Source organism: Camelus bactrianus, chromosome 32, assembly GCF_048773025.1.
Source record: "Camelus bactrianus isolate YW-2024 breed Bactrian camel chromosome 32, ASM4877302v1, whole genome shotgun sequence".
In the NCBI taxonomy this organism is placed as follows: domain Eukaryota; kingdom Metazoa; phylum Chordata; class Mammalia; order Artiodactyla; family Camelidae; genus Camelus; species Camelus bactrianus.
This window is the reverse complement of record NC_133570.1, coordinates 23,177,993-23,195,282: the sequence shown is the minus strand read 5'-3', so window position 1 is coordinate 23,195,282 and position 17,290 is coordinate 23,177,993. Positions and strand designations below refer to the sequence as shown.

At 58.8% G+C, this 17,290-nt stretch overlaps 3 protein-coding genes across 6 annotated transcripts in view; 2 read left to right on the top strand and 1 right to left on the bottom strand.

Moving 5' to 3' along the window:
* DGCR2 (DiGeorge syndrome critical region gene 2) overlaps positions 1-2,865 on the top strand; it is a 41,422-nt gene extending 38,557 nt beyond the window's left edge. For all 3 annotated transcript variants that reach the window (XM_074356479.1, XM_074356480.1, XM_074356478.1), the window contains one exon: positions 235-2,865. In XM_074356479.1, coding sequence (XP_074212580.1) covers positions 235-491 — 257 coding nt within the window. In that variant the 3' untranslated portion in view covers positions 492-2,865. The remainder of the gene's footprint in view (positions 1-234) is intronic.
* Positions 2,866-2,987: 122 nt separating this feature from the next.
* LOC105070579 (carbonic anhydrase 15-like) lies at positions 2,988-6,986 on the top strand. Of its 2 annotated transcripts, XM_074356482.1 has the most exons (3): positions 2,988-5,770; positions 6,286-6,452; positions 6,550-6,986. In XM_074356482.1, the coding sequence occupies exons 2-3, from the start codon at positions 6,294-6,296 to the stop codon at positions 6,742-6,744; spliced, it is 354 nt and encodes a 117-aa protein (XP_074212583.1). In that variant the 5' UTR covers positions 2,988-5,770; positions 6,286-6,293; the 3' UTR covers positions 6,745-6,986. The 2 variants fall into 2 exon arrangements, with proteins under 2 accessions (XP_074212583.1, XP_074212584.1); XM_074356483.1 differs by lacking the exon at positions 2,988-5,770 and having other exon boundaries at positions 5,829-6,452.
* Positions 6,987-7,993: 1,007 nt separating this feature from the next.
* On the bottom strand, positions 7,994-17,176 carry LOC141575759 (protein FAM246A-like). The gene has a single exon (XM_074355958.1). It carries the CDS (start codon positions 8,678-8,680, stop codon positions 7,994-7,996), a length of 687 nt encoding a protein of 228 aa, XP_074212059.1. The 5' UTR covers positions 8,681-17,176.
* Positions 17,177-17,290: the final 114 nt, after the last annotated feature.

Below are 17,290 nucleotides of genomic sequence, written 5' to 3'. Positions count from 1 at the left end.
GAGTCTGAAAGGGCTTCCCCCTGTCTGCCCTTGGTTCTGCTGACTGTCGGAGCATGTCCCCCACACACAGCTGTGCTGCTGGCCACAGGGCGGAGGCATGGGACGAGCACAGTTGAGCCCTGTGGGCCAGCTGCCCCTGCTTGGCGTTGTGGGGAGCACTCAGGCAGGATCCTCCAGCCCACCCCTCCCCCCAGCCAGACCTGCCCCATGCTGACTGCCTGTCTTCTCCTGCAGATGATGACGCCTTTGAGCCAGCAGTGGCCGCCCCATCGGCCACAGGGGATGGCGGCGGTGACGGTGCAGCACCCCGACACCTGGAGCAGCCTCTGCCCGCCACCAGGGCCTCTCTGGCAGACCTAGAAGACTCTGCCGACAGCAGTAGTGTCCTGCTCGTGCCCCCCGACCCCGCCCAGAGTGGCAGTGCCCCTGCGACAGAGGGGCTGCCGGGGGGCGGCCGCCACAGCCGAAGTTCTCTTAATACTGTGGTGTAGAGGATGGCTGGCTCATGGCCCCAATGGGCGGGGAGCTCCTGTTTGCTGTCGAGAAAACCTTGATCCCCGTGGGAGACTTGAAGGGCCCCTGAGCACGCCTGGCCCCCGCTACACTGCGCTGGCCCTTGGGGGGCCAGCCCCTGCCCCAAGGCTCCATGCCGGCTTCGGAGACGTGCATAGCTCTGGGTCACTGTCTTTTTCTTTTTAAATGGCCGAAGAATGACAAAATTCATGAGACCACAGATGTCAGAAATAGGGAATGGAGAAGGCCCTGTGGCTTTGGGCAGGGCCGAGTGGGGCCACACCGGCCCTCCTGGGCTGGTTTGCTGATGCAGGCCCTCAGAGGACCCCATGGCCACCGTGTGCACCCAGGCAGCAGGTGTCTGAGGACCGTCAGTGTGGTCTAGGTAGCAGCTCTGCTTCAGAGCAGATGGACTTGGAGGTCTCTACAAGGGCTGCTGTGGGGTTGGCCCCCGGGTCCAGCTGTGAACATCCTGGTACCCTGACCCGGGCTGGGAGCTGGCCTGTGGCTCTGGTGCCCGAGGCCCTGAAGAGGGGAGCTTGGAAGGAGGTTGGACTCTGCACTCTTTCCAGCTGGGCTCCCTCAAGCCTAGTTCTGTGCCGGGAGACCCTGGCCCCACCCCATGGCTTTCTCCCCAGCACCGCTGTGCATGGCCCCCGGGTGCGCATGAGTGTCTTGGGCCCTGGACCCCTGCCAGGGCTGGCTCATGTCTACGCCCCCAACTCCTGCTGAATCTGCCCCAGGGCCTGGCTTGCCCCCACCCTACCTTGTTTGTGCCATAAAGGGTTGTTTGTTTCAAGGAGGGGTGGCTGACACCAATGTCCCAGGCTGTCCATCTCCTGGGAGTCCACTTCTCACACCACCACCACCGCTAAGCTGATGCCCGGTGGCCACATGCCGCCTCCCCATCCTCAGCATGGAGTGCTGGGGGCCCCGCTTGGGACCTTTTGACTGAGGGACCCTGTTGCCTGCTTCTGGGTGGTGGTCTTGTCTCCTGACCCGGGGCTTTTAGTGTTTCTGAGGTTTGGAGATTAAGCGGGTTCTGTGCGATTTTTAGCACTCCATATCTTTTCTACGTTGAACGTCTGGATCTTTTCTTTTTTGTGTGTGCGTGTGAGTTGTGTGCATACCTGTCCAAGTGTTTGCAGGTGGTGACGGTACCCGGGGACTCGACCATGGGGCCTCCCTTCCAGGGACGGCCATGGCGTGTTGGGTGGCATTGAGGTGTGGCCCTCAACTGAGAGCACAGAGCCCTTCCCTGGCCCCTCACAGCCTTTCTGGACCAGCAGCAAGGAGAGGGTGACAAAGTGGGTGCTCTGGGGCGACAGGCCTTGGTGGTGCTGTCCATTTCTAGGCACATTCTCAGTCTTCAGTTGGAAACCATTTTGTTCTTCCCTGGATGGGTTGTGGGCCTCAAGTGGCCCACAGACCTGGGCTTGGCCTCCAGGAGCCAGTGTGCTGGAGGCAGGCCTCAGGCAGGCGGGCTGCATGCCGAGCAGGGGCTGGTGCTGGAGAGCGGTCTCCCGGGCACACATGCCCATACTGGCTGCTGAAGGCAAAGCAGGAAGCGTGTGGCGGCTCCAGCATGCTTTGGACTCAGAGCAGCAGCCACAGGCCTTGTTGGTGCTGGGGAAGGGTCCTGAACACACCTGCTTTGGAGGCTGTACCCCATGGGGGCCTGGCTGCAGCAGCTCAGGGCCCCTCCCAGACCCTGTACCTCTGGCCCAGGCCTCAGATCCAGATGTACAGGGCAGGCCACAAATGTGTGGGACTGGAGGACCTCTTTTGGGGACCGAAGGACTGCTGGGCCAGTCAGGTGTGTGGGAGGCACTGAGGGTGGCCTGAGGCAGACTGGAGGGGGGGGCTGTTTCTGTACTGGCCAGGGTTCTGTCCAGGGTGGCTCAGCCCACTGGTGTCCTTGGGCTGGACAGGAGGCCTGTGGGCAGTGCTGCTGCAGGCCCTGCCTGCTGCCCACTGTGTCTCCATAGCTGGTGGAGCAAGGCAGCCCGCCCCCCACCAGTGCTTGGTAAGATCTGATTGTTACCCGTGGTCGGATGAGTCCTGAGACCAGCCCTGGTGGAGACCTTTGTGCTCCTGGCAGGGACGGGCACGCTGGACCCCTAGAGGGACAGGCAAGCTCTTGGGAGGGGCCTCCTGCCCCGAGACCTGACCTGCCTGGTGGAGGTGGGTGTCGATACTGTACATTGTCTCAATGCCTGTTTTTTATGTTTTCCTTTCACTGAGGGTTTTTAGTTTGGGTTAATTTTTGGTTGGGTTGGCACTAATTCTTTTCTTAAGATGCTGTGAGAACCATTTCATCCAAATGCCAAATAAATTTGTGTTCTGGAAGAAGTGTGATCTGTCCTTGGTGTAACCCAAGCTGGGGTGGGAGTTCCAACCACACTGGGACCGAGGCACAGGTGCAGGAGTAGGTGCATGGAGGAGTTGGGCACCCTGTGGAAGCCAGGGGCAGGCGTGGGGCTCTGAGACCCCTGTTCCTTCTGTTCTCTTATTGTAGTCCTTTCAATTTCCCAATTCCTGAAATGGGAACAAGAGGGTGCCCAGGGGACTCAACTTCAGGCGGGTCCTCTTGCTGCCTTCCTGACCCAGCCTGCTGGCCGGGCAAGGGGTCAGGGCTAAGACAGGCACCGGTGAGGACTTTGTGGGGGTAGGGGTTTGGAAAGGCGGCCCTTGTTCCTGAACACCTGCGGGGTGGTGGCTGGCCCCATCAGCACCGCGGACAGCACCCGCGCCCCACCTCAGGGAAGGCCAGGTCCTCTGGACTGGGGACGCCAGCGTTGAGCACCTTCCAGTGCGTCACTTTCTCTCCGGGACACTTGAGTGGCGGGGAAATTGGAGTCCCACTTTCCAAGAGAGTGACTGGGGCTCTGGCCACAGCCTGGGGTCCGCTGGATTCCGGGGTCTCGAGCTGCTGCAGAAGCCCCACCGGGGCTGGGCAGAGAGGGTAGCAGCTTCCGGGACCCTTTGGTCCCCGGGGTTGCGCCAGTAGAAGGGAGGCTGTGGTCTTGGGCATCCTCCACATGCCAGCCCCCCAAGTCAAAGGCACTGGGATCCAAGATGCCCTCCCCCTGGAACTTCGTCCTTCCTGGTGTCCTTGGCGTGTCACTCCTGGTCCCCAGCCTCCGTTTCCTCATCTGGGAATGGGCATGTTAATAGCACCCCCCCCTCAGGATTAGTGGGGTGGGGGGGAGTCTGTGAAAACGTTTAGCTCTGGTAGATGCCGGTGGTTGTTGCTGGCAGCTGCAGGGGTGCCGGGATCAGAGCGAGTGCCTGGCAAGCTCCAGCTGTCTCCCCACTGGAGGCCCTGTCTGGGTGCCGCCCCTCTGACCCCTCCCATGCAGCTGTGAGCCCCCAGAACTCAGCCCCACCCCTAGCCCACCACGCTAATAAATTCTCTACAGTTGCTGGCTGCCTCGGCCCACTGACTGCAGCACCATGAGGTCCCCTGGCTTGGCACTCACCTTCCTCGCAGTGGGGTGGTGGTGCGCAGCGACTGGGAAGGTGAGCGCAGGCTCCTGCCCCACTGCCCTGAACCTACCCTCCCCCACCATTCCCTCTACTGCGCTTTAGGCCCTGGGGAGCTCCTAGAATTGGGGCAACAGGAGAGCAGGGTCTGCCTGCCACCCACTGCCTAAGCCCTGTGTTTCCATTCTCGGCCCTGGGTTGAGACAGCCTGCCTGAAACCCTGCCATCATTCACAGGTGCCTGGTGCTATGACTCCCAGGACCCAAAGTGTGGTGAGGACAGTGTCACCTGAGGCTGTGTGGCATCAGTCTACGTCCTGTGGCCACAGACAGTCGGGTGCTAGTGTGGCCAGCAGTGGTCCACACACTGTGCTTCTGTGGTCTCTGTGGGTTTTCTGTCTGTGGTCGGGGCCACAGTGACTGAGCAGCAGGCAGCATGTGTGTGAATGTCCCCTTGCATGTCCAGGTCTGTGGCTACTGGCTTCCCCAGTCCTGCAGTGTGTGCCAAGCTGCTGGCATCAGGCAGAATCTGTAAGCCTGTCGGTGTGGCCCACGTGTGAGCAGGTGGTGGTGGTCCCCTGTGTGGGTGTGTGACCTGTGGCAGGAGACCCTCCCAGCCCCCTTCTGCGTGGGTCAGACTGCCTGCCAGGGCTATGTCAGAGTGTGCTTGCTCCTATTTTGGTGTTGCAAACATCATGACTGGGCCAGAATTGGCGAGGGCAGGGTGTCAGTCATGACCTATCAGGTTGGGGCCGAGCAGGGAGGAGTTTCCTGCCACTGGACTATTCTCTGGGTATGTGGGGGGGCCACCTTCCTCTGTGTACCTTCATATTGCCTCCTGAGCCCCCCTACAGAGCCCAGACCTGTTCCCTCAGGCCCCACCCACTGGAAGGAGATGGCCCCTGCCTGTGAGGGCCCTGCCCAGTCCCCTATCAACATCGACCTTCACCTGGTCCAGCAGGACCTGACCCTTGGACCCTTCATCTTCCAAGGCTATGACTCAGCACCTCCAGGCCCCTGGACACTGGAGAATGATGGTCATACAGGTCAGTACCCTGGGGTTGGGGACCTCCCCCAGAAAGATGTCAGGACCCCGCTACCAGTAGCAATCAGCCATTGTCCCTAAGGACCAGAAGTCAGGACATACCCAGAAGTCAGGTGCCCTGGGATCCCCACAACCCCCACAGTCACGTAGCTGCAGTGCATCAGGACTCCAGCCACAGGAGTCCATCTGCTCCCCTCCATCCAGGGGGTGGGGTTTCCACTGCGGTGTGGGGGGCCTCACCCGGCCACCAACAAAGGGGCTTAGATACCGACTGCGTGGTGCTTCTGTGGAGCCCCAGAAGGAAGCAGGCTGGCCCGAGAGGGGCAGCTGGGTGGGGGAAAGAGGATGTCATGTGCTCCCACCTCTCCCTCAGTGCTCCTCCACGTGGACACTGGCTCACAGAGCCCCCTGGAGGTGCGGGGTGCCGGACTGCCACCACCTGCCTACCGAGCGCTGCAGCTGCACTTCCACTGGGGGTGCCCCGGGCAAGCGGGCTCAGAGCACAGCCTGGATGGGCAGCATCGCCCCATGGAGGTGGGCCTGGGCTTGTGGAAGGGTGGTGGGAGTGCCCAGGGAGGCCAGGGGGAGCGTTCTGGGGGCAGCTGGGTACCTCCCATGGTCTGTGTCTCCCCAGATGCACGTGGTCCACATGAGCACCCGGTACCTGAGCACTGGAGAGGCCCGAGGTCACCCTGACGGCCTGGCAGTGCTGGCCGTGCTCTTGGTGGTGAGGGAGGGGGCATGTGACTCCTGGCAGGGAGGCGGGTGCTGGGTGACTGCTTGCACTCAAGAAAGGGGTCCGTGGGGGTCTGTAGAGGGGGCAGGTGGCCTGTGTAGTCCTGGGTGGGCAATGGGGCCTCTAAAGGGTTTATAGGATTTGATGGGTTCTGTGGGAGGATGGGGCCAGTGGGAGGTGGTGGTTCTGCGGGCTCAGTGGGGGTGACCCCCTCAGCAAACACCCCTCACTGGGAACCTACCCTCTTCCCACTTAGTCTCTCCTACACCCCGTTCAGTGTTCCCCCTTTTTGAGACCTCCCCACTCTGATACCCTCTCACTCGGAGTCCCCTCCCCAGAAGCAGGACTCTGACAACGCCAACTTCTCGGCCCTCGTGTGGGGCCTCAGGAACATGTCTGCGCGCAATGAGGAGCACAGGGTGGGGGGTGCTCAACGGGGACAGCCGGGGCGGGGGTGTCTAGGCACAAGGAAGCTGCTTCCAACCTGCTGCCCATTCCCCACCCAGGGGCCTCCATGAAGCTGGCATCCACTTTCCCACTGGCCTCGCTGCTGCCGGGCACCTCTGGCCTCTCTCGCTCCTACCGCTATCAGGGGTCGCTGACCATGCCTTGCTGCAGGCTTGCGGTGCTCTGGACCATCTCTGAGGACACTGTCCCCATTGGGCGTGCACAGGTGCGGCCGCCACCCTGCCCTGCCCCCCAAACCCCCTCCACCCGCCTGCCACCCTCCCGCACAGCGTATCCTGACTGCCTCTGCCCTGTACCCTCAGGTGGCCCAGTTCCAGACCCTGGCCCAGGCCCCTGGTTCGCACCCGGCGCCGCTAAGGGAGAACGTCTTGCCGCAGCAGCCTCTCGGTGGGCGCAGGGTCTCAGCCTCCCCCTACACCTCCATCCAGGCAGCAGCCCCCAACCTGGGCCGAGGGTTTGGGGCTCTGCTGGGCCTGGGGCTCAGCTTATGGCTCTGAAGGGGGCCCTAGGATGCAGACGAGACCCTCTTCCTGCAATAAACTCCACCTACATCACACAGACTGATCTTGGCCCTGTGTAGCTGGGTGGAGGAGGGGCGGCCTGGGCGAACTGCTGCTTCCATAGAAGCCTCCATGTGCCCGTCCATACAACGAGACTCCTGAGCGACCCTCCTCCACCACAGACCCCCCCTGCAGACCCAGACGTCCCCAGATCCCTCTCAGGAAGAAGGCACCCCAATTCCCAACCTACATCTCACACCTGGATCCCCAGACTTCTAAAGCCCAGGATTACACATTTTATTTTATAAACGAGCTGGGTGACACCCTGGGCACTGTGTGGTTAAGTAACACCTCCAGCTGCTGCCTCCCCAAGGCCAGGATGTAAGAAGCTGCTGGTTCCAGCCCCTGCACTTTAGGCCCGGCTCAGCGGATGGGTTCTGGTGACAGGGACAGCGAGTGAAGAGCTATCTGTACCAAGTGAGACCTGGCCAGGCGACACTCTGGGAAGGTGGGCTGCAGAGTCTGATGTAGGTGGAGTTGACACTGTCCAGAGAGACACTGCTGTCGGATGACTGCCTGTGATGCGGCCATGTGAGGGCTAAGCGGACTTGGCGTCACTGTTCAAAGCGAAGCTAAGAGTCCAGGGGGCACTGACCAGATCGCTGTCCAGGAGAGGGTGGGTTGGACAGTCAGGAGAATGAAGCTGGCTAGAATCAGGCTGCTGTCCACTGATCCGGACTAGAAGGTGGTTGTACATCAGGGTAACACTGTCCTGAGTGAGGCTGCATCCAAGTGACAGTGTCCCAGCCACCCACGTATCCCCGGTGTCTGTTGCTTGGTGTGTGGGTCACACTCTCCACCCCAGTGCTGGAGGGCCTGACCCTCTCCTTGAGACCCTTGAAATCACACTAGCAATCTCCAAGGTGGAGGAGTCCCACCTGCGGGCCCAGGGCGCTCCCCACCTCACTCTTGGGGCCTGACAGAACACTGGCCCGACCCTTCCCGGCTCTAGCGCCCAAAGGGGCTCCGCCCCTCCTCCAGCCTGAACCTCAGCGGTGGCCTGCTACTCGAGAGCCATCCGCACTCCCGCCCCTTCCGATGCCCAAGCCGAGCAGGCGGCGTCGGAGGACCGTTCTCCCTCCGCGCCCCTCGAGCCACCAGTCCGCCCCTCCCCGGGGTAGCAAAGTCCCTCGGCCAGCGGCAGCGCCCCAGCCCCTCGCCCCGGGCCCCTTGGGCGCGGCCGCGCTTAATCCCCACCGCCCTGCGGCGCCCCGGGCGGCACCGGGGTCTTCTTGAGGTTCTTCCGGGCCGGGACCCGGCTTGCGCTGCCGTCGGCCGGGCCGTCTGAGGCGTCTTCGGCGGAACTCGCGCCCGCGGCCAGGGCTTTCGCGGTGCCCAGCGCCCGCAGCAGGGCCGGTCCGCGGGGGACGCGGGGCTCGCGGCGGGCGGGCGGCGGAGGGGGCGGGAGCAGCGCGCGCAGGGCGTCCAGCTCGGCCCGCAGCTCCGCGCGCAGCGCCTCCAGCCCCGCACCCAGCTCGGCCCGCACGGCCGCCAGGCCCTCCTGCAGCCTCCGCTCGCTCACCTCCAGGACGCCCGCCGGGTAGGTGGCCCCGCCGCGCGGCTCCCCGCACACCGAGCACACCGAACCGCGGCTGCGCCCCTCCTCGACATCCCCTTTCCCTGCGGCCCCCGCCGCGGCCCCCGCGCGGTCCACCAGCCGCAGCAGCCGGGGCGCGTCGGCCCGCGCCGCCGCCTCCGCCCGCAGCTGGCCCCGCAGACGAGCCAGGCGGCCCGGGGCGCGGGCTTCTTCCAGTCCTGGCCCGTTGGGCTGCGTCCCGGGGTCCCGCCGGCGGCCCACCGCGCGCTGCAGCGCCTCGCTGGCACCGTACGCTCTGCGCGCTTGGGCCCATGGGCGCCCGGGCTCTGCCGCCATCTGCACCGCCGTCGCCCCCACCACCGCCTCCAGCGCCTGGCCTGGCTGGAGCTACAACCCGCAGCCTAGCGACCGCTGGGGCCCGGGCGACGCTCCGTGGAGAAGGCCCCCGGGGCCACAGTGGGAACGACCCAGATCTCAGGGGATCTGGCCTGCAGCCGGGGGAACCCTGGCAGGGCTCAGACCCGCGAGGATGGAGCCCCAGGGAAGCAGGGGAACTGCGCTGGCAGGCCTCAGCGTGCAGGACTTGCCCGTGGGACCACGAAGGGAGTGGGTCCCAACAAGGGGCTTGGACAGGATTCTGGGCAGAGGTGACTGGGACGTGAAACAACAGCTGCAGAACCCCAGGCACCCAAACCCAACTGGGAAACCAGCTCACATTCTCTGCTCAAAGCTACTGGCCCCAACACAGTCAGGGGAGGGCAGGTGTGGTCACGGCCACAGCCCTCCTCACTGGCTAGGACCTCCTCCTCCCATAATGCAATCCAGGCTACGGTCATCTCCCCACTGCGCTGCCATCCATCCACATGTGCAGGAACCCACCCATGCACTTTGGCCCCGACATCTAAGCTTTTCAGGTGTCTCCTTTGTGCTCTGCTGTGCCCCTGCCTTCAGGAGGCTGCTGGAGGTCCAGCCGTCTCACACTGGCCGTGTCCTGGCCTTTGCATAGGCTGTTTCCTGCCTGGAATGTGCCCCCTGCTCCCCTCCTCGCCTGGATGCTCCCACTCACCCCACTTCGGCAGGGCAGCCCAACAGGTAGCTCAGCCCCTCCCCCACTGCACCTTCACAGTCCTGATTAAATGGCCGTTTTCTATCCGCCTCCATCCACAGTAGGATCCCAAGCACAGGGCCAGGTGTGCTGCACAGGCTGGATGTCAGATGGAGTTCTTGGGTGAATGAGTCTGGGCCTGAGGGTCCCGGGCGGGGCCCCCCTTGGCGAGCTGTGCAGCTCCTTGGCCTGGCATTCAAGGCCCTCATGGCCATCCCCGCTGTCTTTCCTGTCCTTCCCACCTATTCACATTCTGTGGGAGCCCCTCACCACTGCACCCAGTCTTTCTCACCCTGGTGCCTTCGCACATTCACTGCCTCCCGGGCCCATCACCAGGCCAGGAATGGGGTGCTGGGTGCCCCTCTGGAGGGCAGCCCCCATGCCCAGCTTGCTGTGTTCACTGAACTCCAGGGGCTAGTTAGGATTCGGTGCTCAGCAGACTTTGGGGAGGGAGGGCCTGGCGCAGGTCCAGGCGAGGCTGGGAGGGCAGATGGCAGGACAAGCATTGGAACCTGTGTCCCAGGGCCCACAGTTGGGGGTGGCGTGTGTGTGTGTGTGTGACTGGGGTGCTGTCACCCCTGTTCTTGGGCCACTCTGGCCCCCTGCCACTGTGAACACACCTGGGCCTCTCTGTTCGTGATCTCATTCATTCATTGCAGCCTGTCTCTGGACAGTGCGGGGAGGCGCGAACTTGGCGCTCCGTCAACCCCTCAGACCTCTACTCCTGCTGAGTCACCTGGCCCCTGGAGACTGCCAGCATCTGGCTCTGCTAATCCCTTAGAGCCTCGTTAACCAACTACCCCCCAATCAGTAATTAAAATACTGCTGACACAGGCCTGGATTCCTTCCCCAGGCCTGCTGGAGCCCCACTGGGTGGCCAGGGACGCTGCATTCTCTGAACCTCACCTGTGAAATGCAGGAGGCTCTAAGATTTTCAGGAGGGGCCGGCAGGAGGCCAAGAGGGTGGGAGAGGGTCCAGGAGAGATTCCAGATTTGCAGACCAGCAGATGTGGATATGAGAGGCTAGTGGAGCGAGGGTGGGCTGCCAGGGCACCTCCTTGGCCGGGGAAGACAGAGGCTGCTGGAGGGCTGTGATATGGGCCAAGTCTTTGCAGTGAGGAGCCCAGGGTCCTGCAGGGGCTGCAGAGATGGGTCCCGGCCCGTGGCAGAGGGTCCCACAGCAGGTGTGTGGAGAAGACAAAGGCGGGGGTGGGGCCTGGGGGCCCCATGGGTCCAGAGGGGGCTTTGCAGAGGTGTTGATCAAGGCAAATGGAGAGAGGTGGTCAGCTCGACCCTGAGCCCCATGGCTCAAGTTCAGTGAGGGTGGAGAGGGAGGTGTGGTGACCTTGGCTGGAGGGGCATCGGTGGAGGGACCAGGGCCAATGATAAGGCCTGTGGTGATGAGCTGGGATGGGGAGCCCTCACTGTGGGCAGTTGGTCAGAGCGAGGTGGGGGCTGTCCCTTTGGGTCACCAGCAGGGACAGAGCCACTGGGCCAGAGGCTGCACACAGGCCTGCTTCCCAGTTCCTTCTGGAAGCTCCTCACAGCCCAGCCTGCCAGATAGCTCCCTGCGTGGAGGGCTGACTGGGCCCCGCCCCCTTCTGCATGCCAGGACTATGCTGTGTCCATGGGAGGCCACCAGCTCCCAGGCTGTCCCCAGCCTGGCACCATGCCTTCATAAACTCATGGAGGAGAGAACGCCCCGGGTTCCTCTGCCCGGAGGAGGGGGGCAGTCATTCCCTGTGACTTTATGATGTCACGTCACCCTTGCATCCTGTTGCTCTTAAACCTTGGCAGCTGCCTGGATGGGAGGTTTGATTTCCCAGAGCCCCAGGGGAGGTGTGAGCCAGGATTGTTCAGGGGGCAGGGCTTCGCATGTTGGAGGGGCTCTGATGGCCTCAGAGGGGAGAGGAGCCTCATGGTCATTGGAGGAGAGTCTGGAGATGCAGGTCCCAGGTCCCCCTACCCCACCAGGTAAAGGGGGTGTGGGTGCTCCAGGGCACGGGAGTCTGTCTTCTGCAGCTGAATGCACACCAGCTTCCGGCCCGCCTGTCTCTCAGTGAAGCCAGGGACACAGAGAGGCAGGTGGAGGTCCCTGAAGCAGGTGGGCTCTGAGGGCCTATGTGTCGGGGGGACACTCCATGAAGGGGCCCGAAGGGGACAGGCCACCGGGTGGGGGTCAGTCTTGAGCTCATCATGGAGGAGGCAGTGTGAACCGGGGGTCTAGGGCCAGGTCTGTGCTCTCCATCTGGCCGGACTGGCTGGGCCTTCAGAGGCTGAGCAAGGGAGGCTGCAGAGGGGAGCCTGGCCCCCAGATCCGGCTGTAGGGAAGGGAAGACGATGTACCCTTCAGGCCCCAAAGTGCAGGCCATGTAGTGGGGCCCTGGTAGACTAAGCCAGCAGGTCTGCCTTGGGCCACTGCTCATAACACAATTCTGGGCTGGTTCGTCCTGCCTCAGGACCTCCAGTGGTCCCCATGGCCTTGCCTGTCTCCTCCCTGCCATCAGAGCCCAGGGTGCATCTTTGCTGGCCAGGAAGTGGTGAGGGCTCAGGGGCAACAGAGGCTGGGAAGGCCTGCAGTGGCCAGGGGAGGCCTGGGACCCAAGTGGTAGGTCTGTGTAGTCCAGAAGGTCCTGGCTGGCCCCCTGAGCTGCAGGCGAGGGGCAGTGACGTGTTCCTGGTCTTGCTGCGGGAACGGGGCTTCCTGAGGGGGCTGGGCTCACTAGGCCCTGGAAATATCCCTGGCCTCCTGGTGGCTCCTGCTACCCAAGCATTCCCCAGGCTCTGCTGAGGGTAACTCATTACCCAGTAATGACTTTGCCTGACCTCAGTAACGAGCTCATTACCTGTTAATGGCCTTGTTTGCCTGCTGCTGGCCTCAGCAGCCCTGGAACATCCAGCCTGGAGTGGCTCTGACCAGTCTGGGCGGGGACCCTAGCCCCCTGACCTGCCTGCCCTGGGGGCCCAGCCTCGCGACCAATGAGATAAGCCTGGGGTCCAACCTTGGACAGGTGAGCCCCGTAACTCTGTGTCTCACCCTCCCACCCACAGAGGAGGCTGAATTTGGAGGGCCACCTGGGACAGATGGACACACTGCCCACACGGGGGTCCTCGGGGGCTCCCCTAATCTTGCCTTGGGCTGGGGTCCCCATGTCAAGGCCATCCTCACGACAACCAGCCCCTGGGATGGACCTCGTCCTGGTATTCCTGATATTCCTGGTGAAGGGGACTGGGTCACCTCCGCCTCCCTGCGGCCAAAGGTCACCTCTCTGCCCTCACCTTTTTATTTTATTTTTTTAGTAGAGGGACTGGAGATTGAACCCAGGACCTCGGGCACGCTAAGCACATGCTCTACCACTGAGCTGTACCCTCCCCACTGTCCTCATCTTTGACATCTTAGCAGCACTTGGGACTCGCCCTGCTGCTTAAACCCTCCCGGTGACCTCAGACCCCGGTGCTGCTTCCTGCTGGGCCAGTCCCCTGGACGGAGCCATCGTGCCCCCACCGGCCTCACCTCTCCAGGCCTCGGGTTTGGCCCTGGCCCTCTCAGAGCCAGCCTGTTAAACCTAAGTCTGACCAGGACCCCATCTGCCCCCACCCTCCAAACCAAGAGCTCCCACCTCACTTCTGCAGGGCCCGGGGCTTGGACTTGCCCTCCAGGAATAAGCTCCCTTCCCGCCTCCAGGTCTCGTCTCCTGCTCCTGCAGCCTCGGGTCACAGTCTCCACCCCACCCCCCAACCAGGGGCGGTATAAAGGGGAACCGCAGCATGTCCCTTTCTGCAGAGGAAAGCCCAGTCCTTCCATCCGCCGCTCTCCTTCCGCAGCCTTCTCCCCCTTCACAGGGAACACTTCGCTGCTCGCACTTCTGGTCACCACGTGTCGGGGTTTCTCCCGATGACAACAAGCGAGTTTCAACACTAGCAGGTGTCCCACCTCCCAGATGCGAGGGTGGCCACATCTCTTCCCAGGATAGGGAGGCTGGGGGAGGCTGCAGGCCCCTCCCCTGATAACTCGCCCCCTCCCAGTCCCCCCCCCAACTCCACCTCACCCTACCACTCACCTCTGTCGGAAGAAAGGCCCAGGGTGAAGGGCAGGAGCTGGGCCTTCCTCAGGGCCTGTGCCCTCCAGGTCTAGGTGGTCCCAAGCAAAGGACACAGTCTTCTTTCTGGCGAAGAGAAATGGGTCCACTCCCATGGAGGGGGCAGTGTGAACCAGGGATCTAGGGCCAGGGGGACATGATGGGGACAATGGGTAGGTCAACTGTCCAGACCCGGCATGCGCTCCTAGAAACCTGTCCATTTCATTCAGGGTCGCATGAACCAAACTCTCCACACTCACCCACCAAGCACGCACATACACACACACAAACACACACACAGGCACACCGAGACACAAACCAGAACTGAGACAAGAGGCACTCAGATAACAAACACTCATTATGTCTAAAAAAATGTACATGCCTTACTTAAAAAATACTTTATTGCTAAAAAATGCTAACCATCATCTGAGCCTTCCACAATTCAAAATCTTTTTGCTGGTGTTGGGTTTGAAATAATTCAACAGTTACCAAAATGTGACACAGAGACATGAAATGAGCAATGACATGAAAAAATGGCGCTGATAGACTTGCCTGTCACAGGGTTGACACAAACCCTCAACTTGTTTAAAAAAAAAAACTCAATGTCTTTGAAAGTGCAGTATTCGATTAAAATTTTTTAAATTAAAAAAAAAGAAAGTTCAGTAAAACTAGGTATGCCTGTATTTTTAACCTTGTGAGGAGCTTCCAGACTCTTCTCCAAAGCAGCTGCATCATTTAGCTTCCCAGCAGCAGGGTGCGCAGCTGCCAGGCTCTCCACGCCCTCATCATTATCTCTGTGCTAGTTCAGCCGTTCAGGGTGTGAAGTGGGGTCACGTTGTGTTTTTTGTTTTTTGTTTTTTTGTTTTTTTTGTATTTCCCTGACAGCTGATGGTGAACATCTTTTTTTTTTCTTGTTTTCTTAAATCTATTGTTTATACGTAGTGGCTAACATTTGCAAATCCCAAACTACCAAATTCATCCCTTCTCACCCCCTTTCCCTTGGTAACCATAAGTTTGTTTACTAGCCTGTGAATCTGTTTCTGTTTTATAAATGAATTGATTAGTGTCCTCTTTTTCCTTCCTTTTTTTTTAGATTCCAAATATGAAATGATATAATATGATGTTTTTCTTTCTTTTTCTGGCTTATATCACTTAGAATGATGATCTCCCAGTCCATCCATGTTGCTGCAAATGGCATTATTTTATTCTTTATATGGCTGAGTAGTATTCCATTGTATAAATATATCACAGCTTCTTTATCCAGTCATCTGTCGATGAACATTTAGGTTGCTTCTACGTCTTGGCTATTGTATATAGTGCTGCTGTGAACACTGGGGTGCATGTATCTTTTGAATTAGGGTTTTCATCTTTTCTAGATATATGCCCAGGAGTGGGATTGCTGGATCATATGGTAAGTCTATTTTTAGTTTTTTGAGGAATCTCCATACTGTTTTCCATAATGGCTGCACCAACCTACATACCCAACAACAGTGTTGGAGGGTTCCCTTTTCTCTACACCCTCTCCAGCATTTATTGTTTGTGGACTTTTTAATGATGGCCATTCGGACTGGTGTTAGGTGATACCTCATTGTAGTTTTGATTTGCATTTTTCTGATAGTTAGCGATAATGAGCATTTTTTTCATGTGCCTATTGGCCTTTTGTATGTCTTCATCGGAGAATTGCTTGTTTAGACTCTCTGCTCATTTTTGGATTAGGTTGTTTGTTTTTTGTTATTAAGTTGTATGAGCTGTTAATATATTCTGGAAATTAAACCTTTGTCAGTTGCAACATTTGCAAATATTTTTCGCCCATTCCATAGGTTGTCATTTTGTTTTGCTTATGGTTTCCTTTGCTGTGCAGAAGCTTATAAGTTTAGTTAGGTCCCATTTGTTAATTTTTGCTTTTATTTCTATTGCCTGGTTAGACTGCCCTAGGAGAACATGGCTAAGATTTATGTCAGAGAACGTTCTGCCTATGTTTTCTTCTAGGAGGTTTATCGTGTCTTGTCTTATATTTAAGTCTTTAAGCCATTTTAAGTGAACATCTTTTCATGCAACTTCATCTTTATACCATGTTTTCCTGACTGTGCTCTGGATTTAATCTTTGCTTGTAGACCATTTCTCCATTTCAGCATCATTTGCCATCCGGAGAGGCTGGAAGTTTTCAAAACCAGTAATTCCTAGATCCTTTTTGTTTAATACTAGACTTATCTCCCCTCCTATTTTACTAGAAGCAGCAAGTAGCCAGGAAACACCTTCACCAGTCTGGCTGGAAACCTCTTCAGTCAGATCACCCAGTTCGTTAGGCACATTTTCTACTTTCCATGTTAGTTTCTTCCACCATGTTTAGCAGTTGACAGTGTTACTAAACTTTCTGTCATGACATAACAAAGTTTCCCTTCTCTCCAATTTCCAGAAACACTTTTCTGTCTTTCCTTTAAGTTCTCATCCAAACTCTCCTCAAGGACTGTCAGGCTTCTTCTAACAGACCCTTGAAAGGCATTTCTGCCTTCCCTACTGCTCTTCTCGAAGTCCTTCTGGCTTCTGCACTTTGTTGGTTCCAAAACTCCCACGTTTCAGTGTTTGTTTTCACAGCATCCTGTTTCCAAATACTGGAATTAGTTATCTGCATTAATGATATATATTACTTTTATCCAAATTTGTTATCTTTTCCTGCACAACAAGTTACTCCTAAATTAGTGATTTCAAACAATAATAAGCTTTGATTACTGCACACCACATCTGGCTCTCCTGTGTTGTTCTGGCTAAAAGTCTCTCATAAGGTGGTGAGAGGTCACCAAGGAGGAGGATCCACTTCCAAGATCAGTCCCTCTGTAGGTGGCAAATTTGTGCAGGCTTTGGTCAGGAGGCCTTGGTTTCTTGCTATGTGTCCTTAGGATGTAGTGTTGGCTTCCCCAGAGCAAGTGGTCCAGAAGAGCAAGGCTGAAGCTGCAATCAGTGTCTGTATGACCTAACGTGATGTCTTGCACACCATCATTTCCACGCTATTCCTTTTTCTCACACAAGTCAGCCCTCTTTGGTGTGGTTGGTACCACACAAGAGTGTGATTACCAGGAGACAAGATTCATAGGGGACTTACTGGAGTCTAGCCACCACAGCAGAGGATGCCTGGGCACAGGTTGTGACCAAAGCTGAGCCTGGGCTCCAAGTCAGGGAAGGTGGCAGTGTTAGAGCACTGTGTCAAGGTAGGGCCACTACCCATACATAACCTCCCTCCCCAGCTTCTGAGGGTGGACGGGGCCAAGACCACCTGGTCTGAGAGCAGGGCTGGGGCTCTACCACCTCCTCCCCAGGTGCCTAGTTCCTGGAGAGGCCGCAGGGGCGGGGGCCCCAGGAAACCCTTTGAAAGCCCATCACCACCTCTGGTGTCCCACAGTGAGATGCCTGAGATATTTGTGCAAAAGTGGATGTGGGCTAAAGCCCCCCTACTCCACTTGGAGAAACTGACAGGACAAATCCATGTTCCCGGGCACCGCCTTCCCGATACCCCACAATTAGACACTCAGCAGTAACCCAGGATGCCCTACACCACACATACCACCACACACACCGTACAGCACACACACATACACCACACACAGACACACACACACACACACATACCGAGATGCGTGCAGCAACAGGGGAGAGGGGCGGGGCCCGAGCGCAGGTTGTTGGCCCCTAAACTACACTTCCCAGAAGGCTGTACAACACTCTCGTCCAGGTCCGATGTTAAGGGCCTCCGGCCCAGACGCCCTCTGG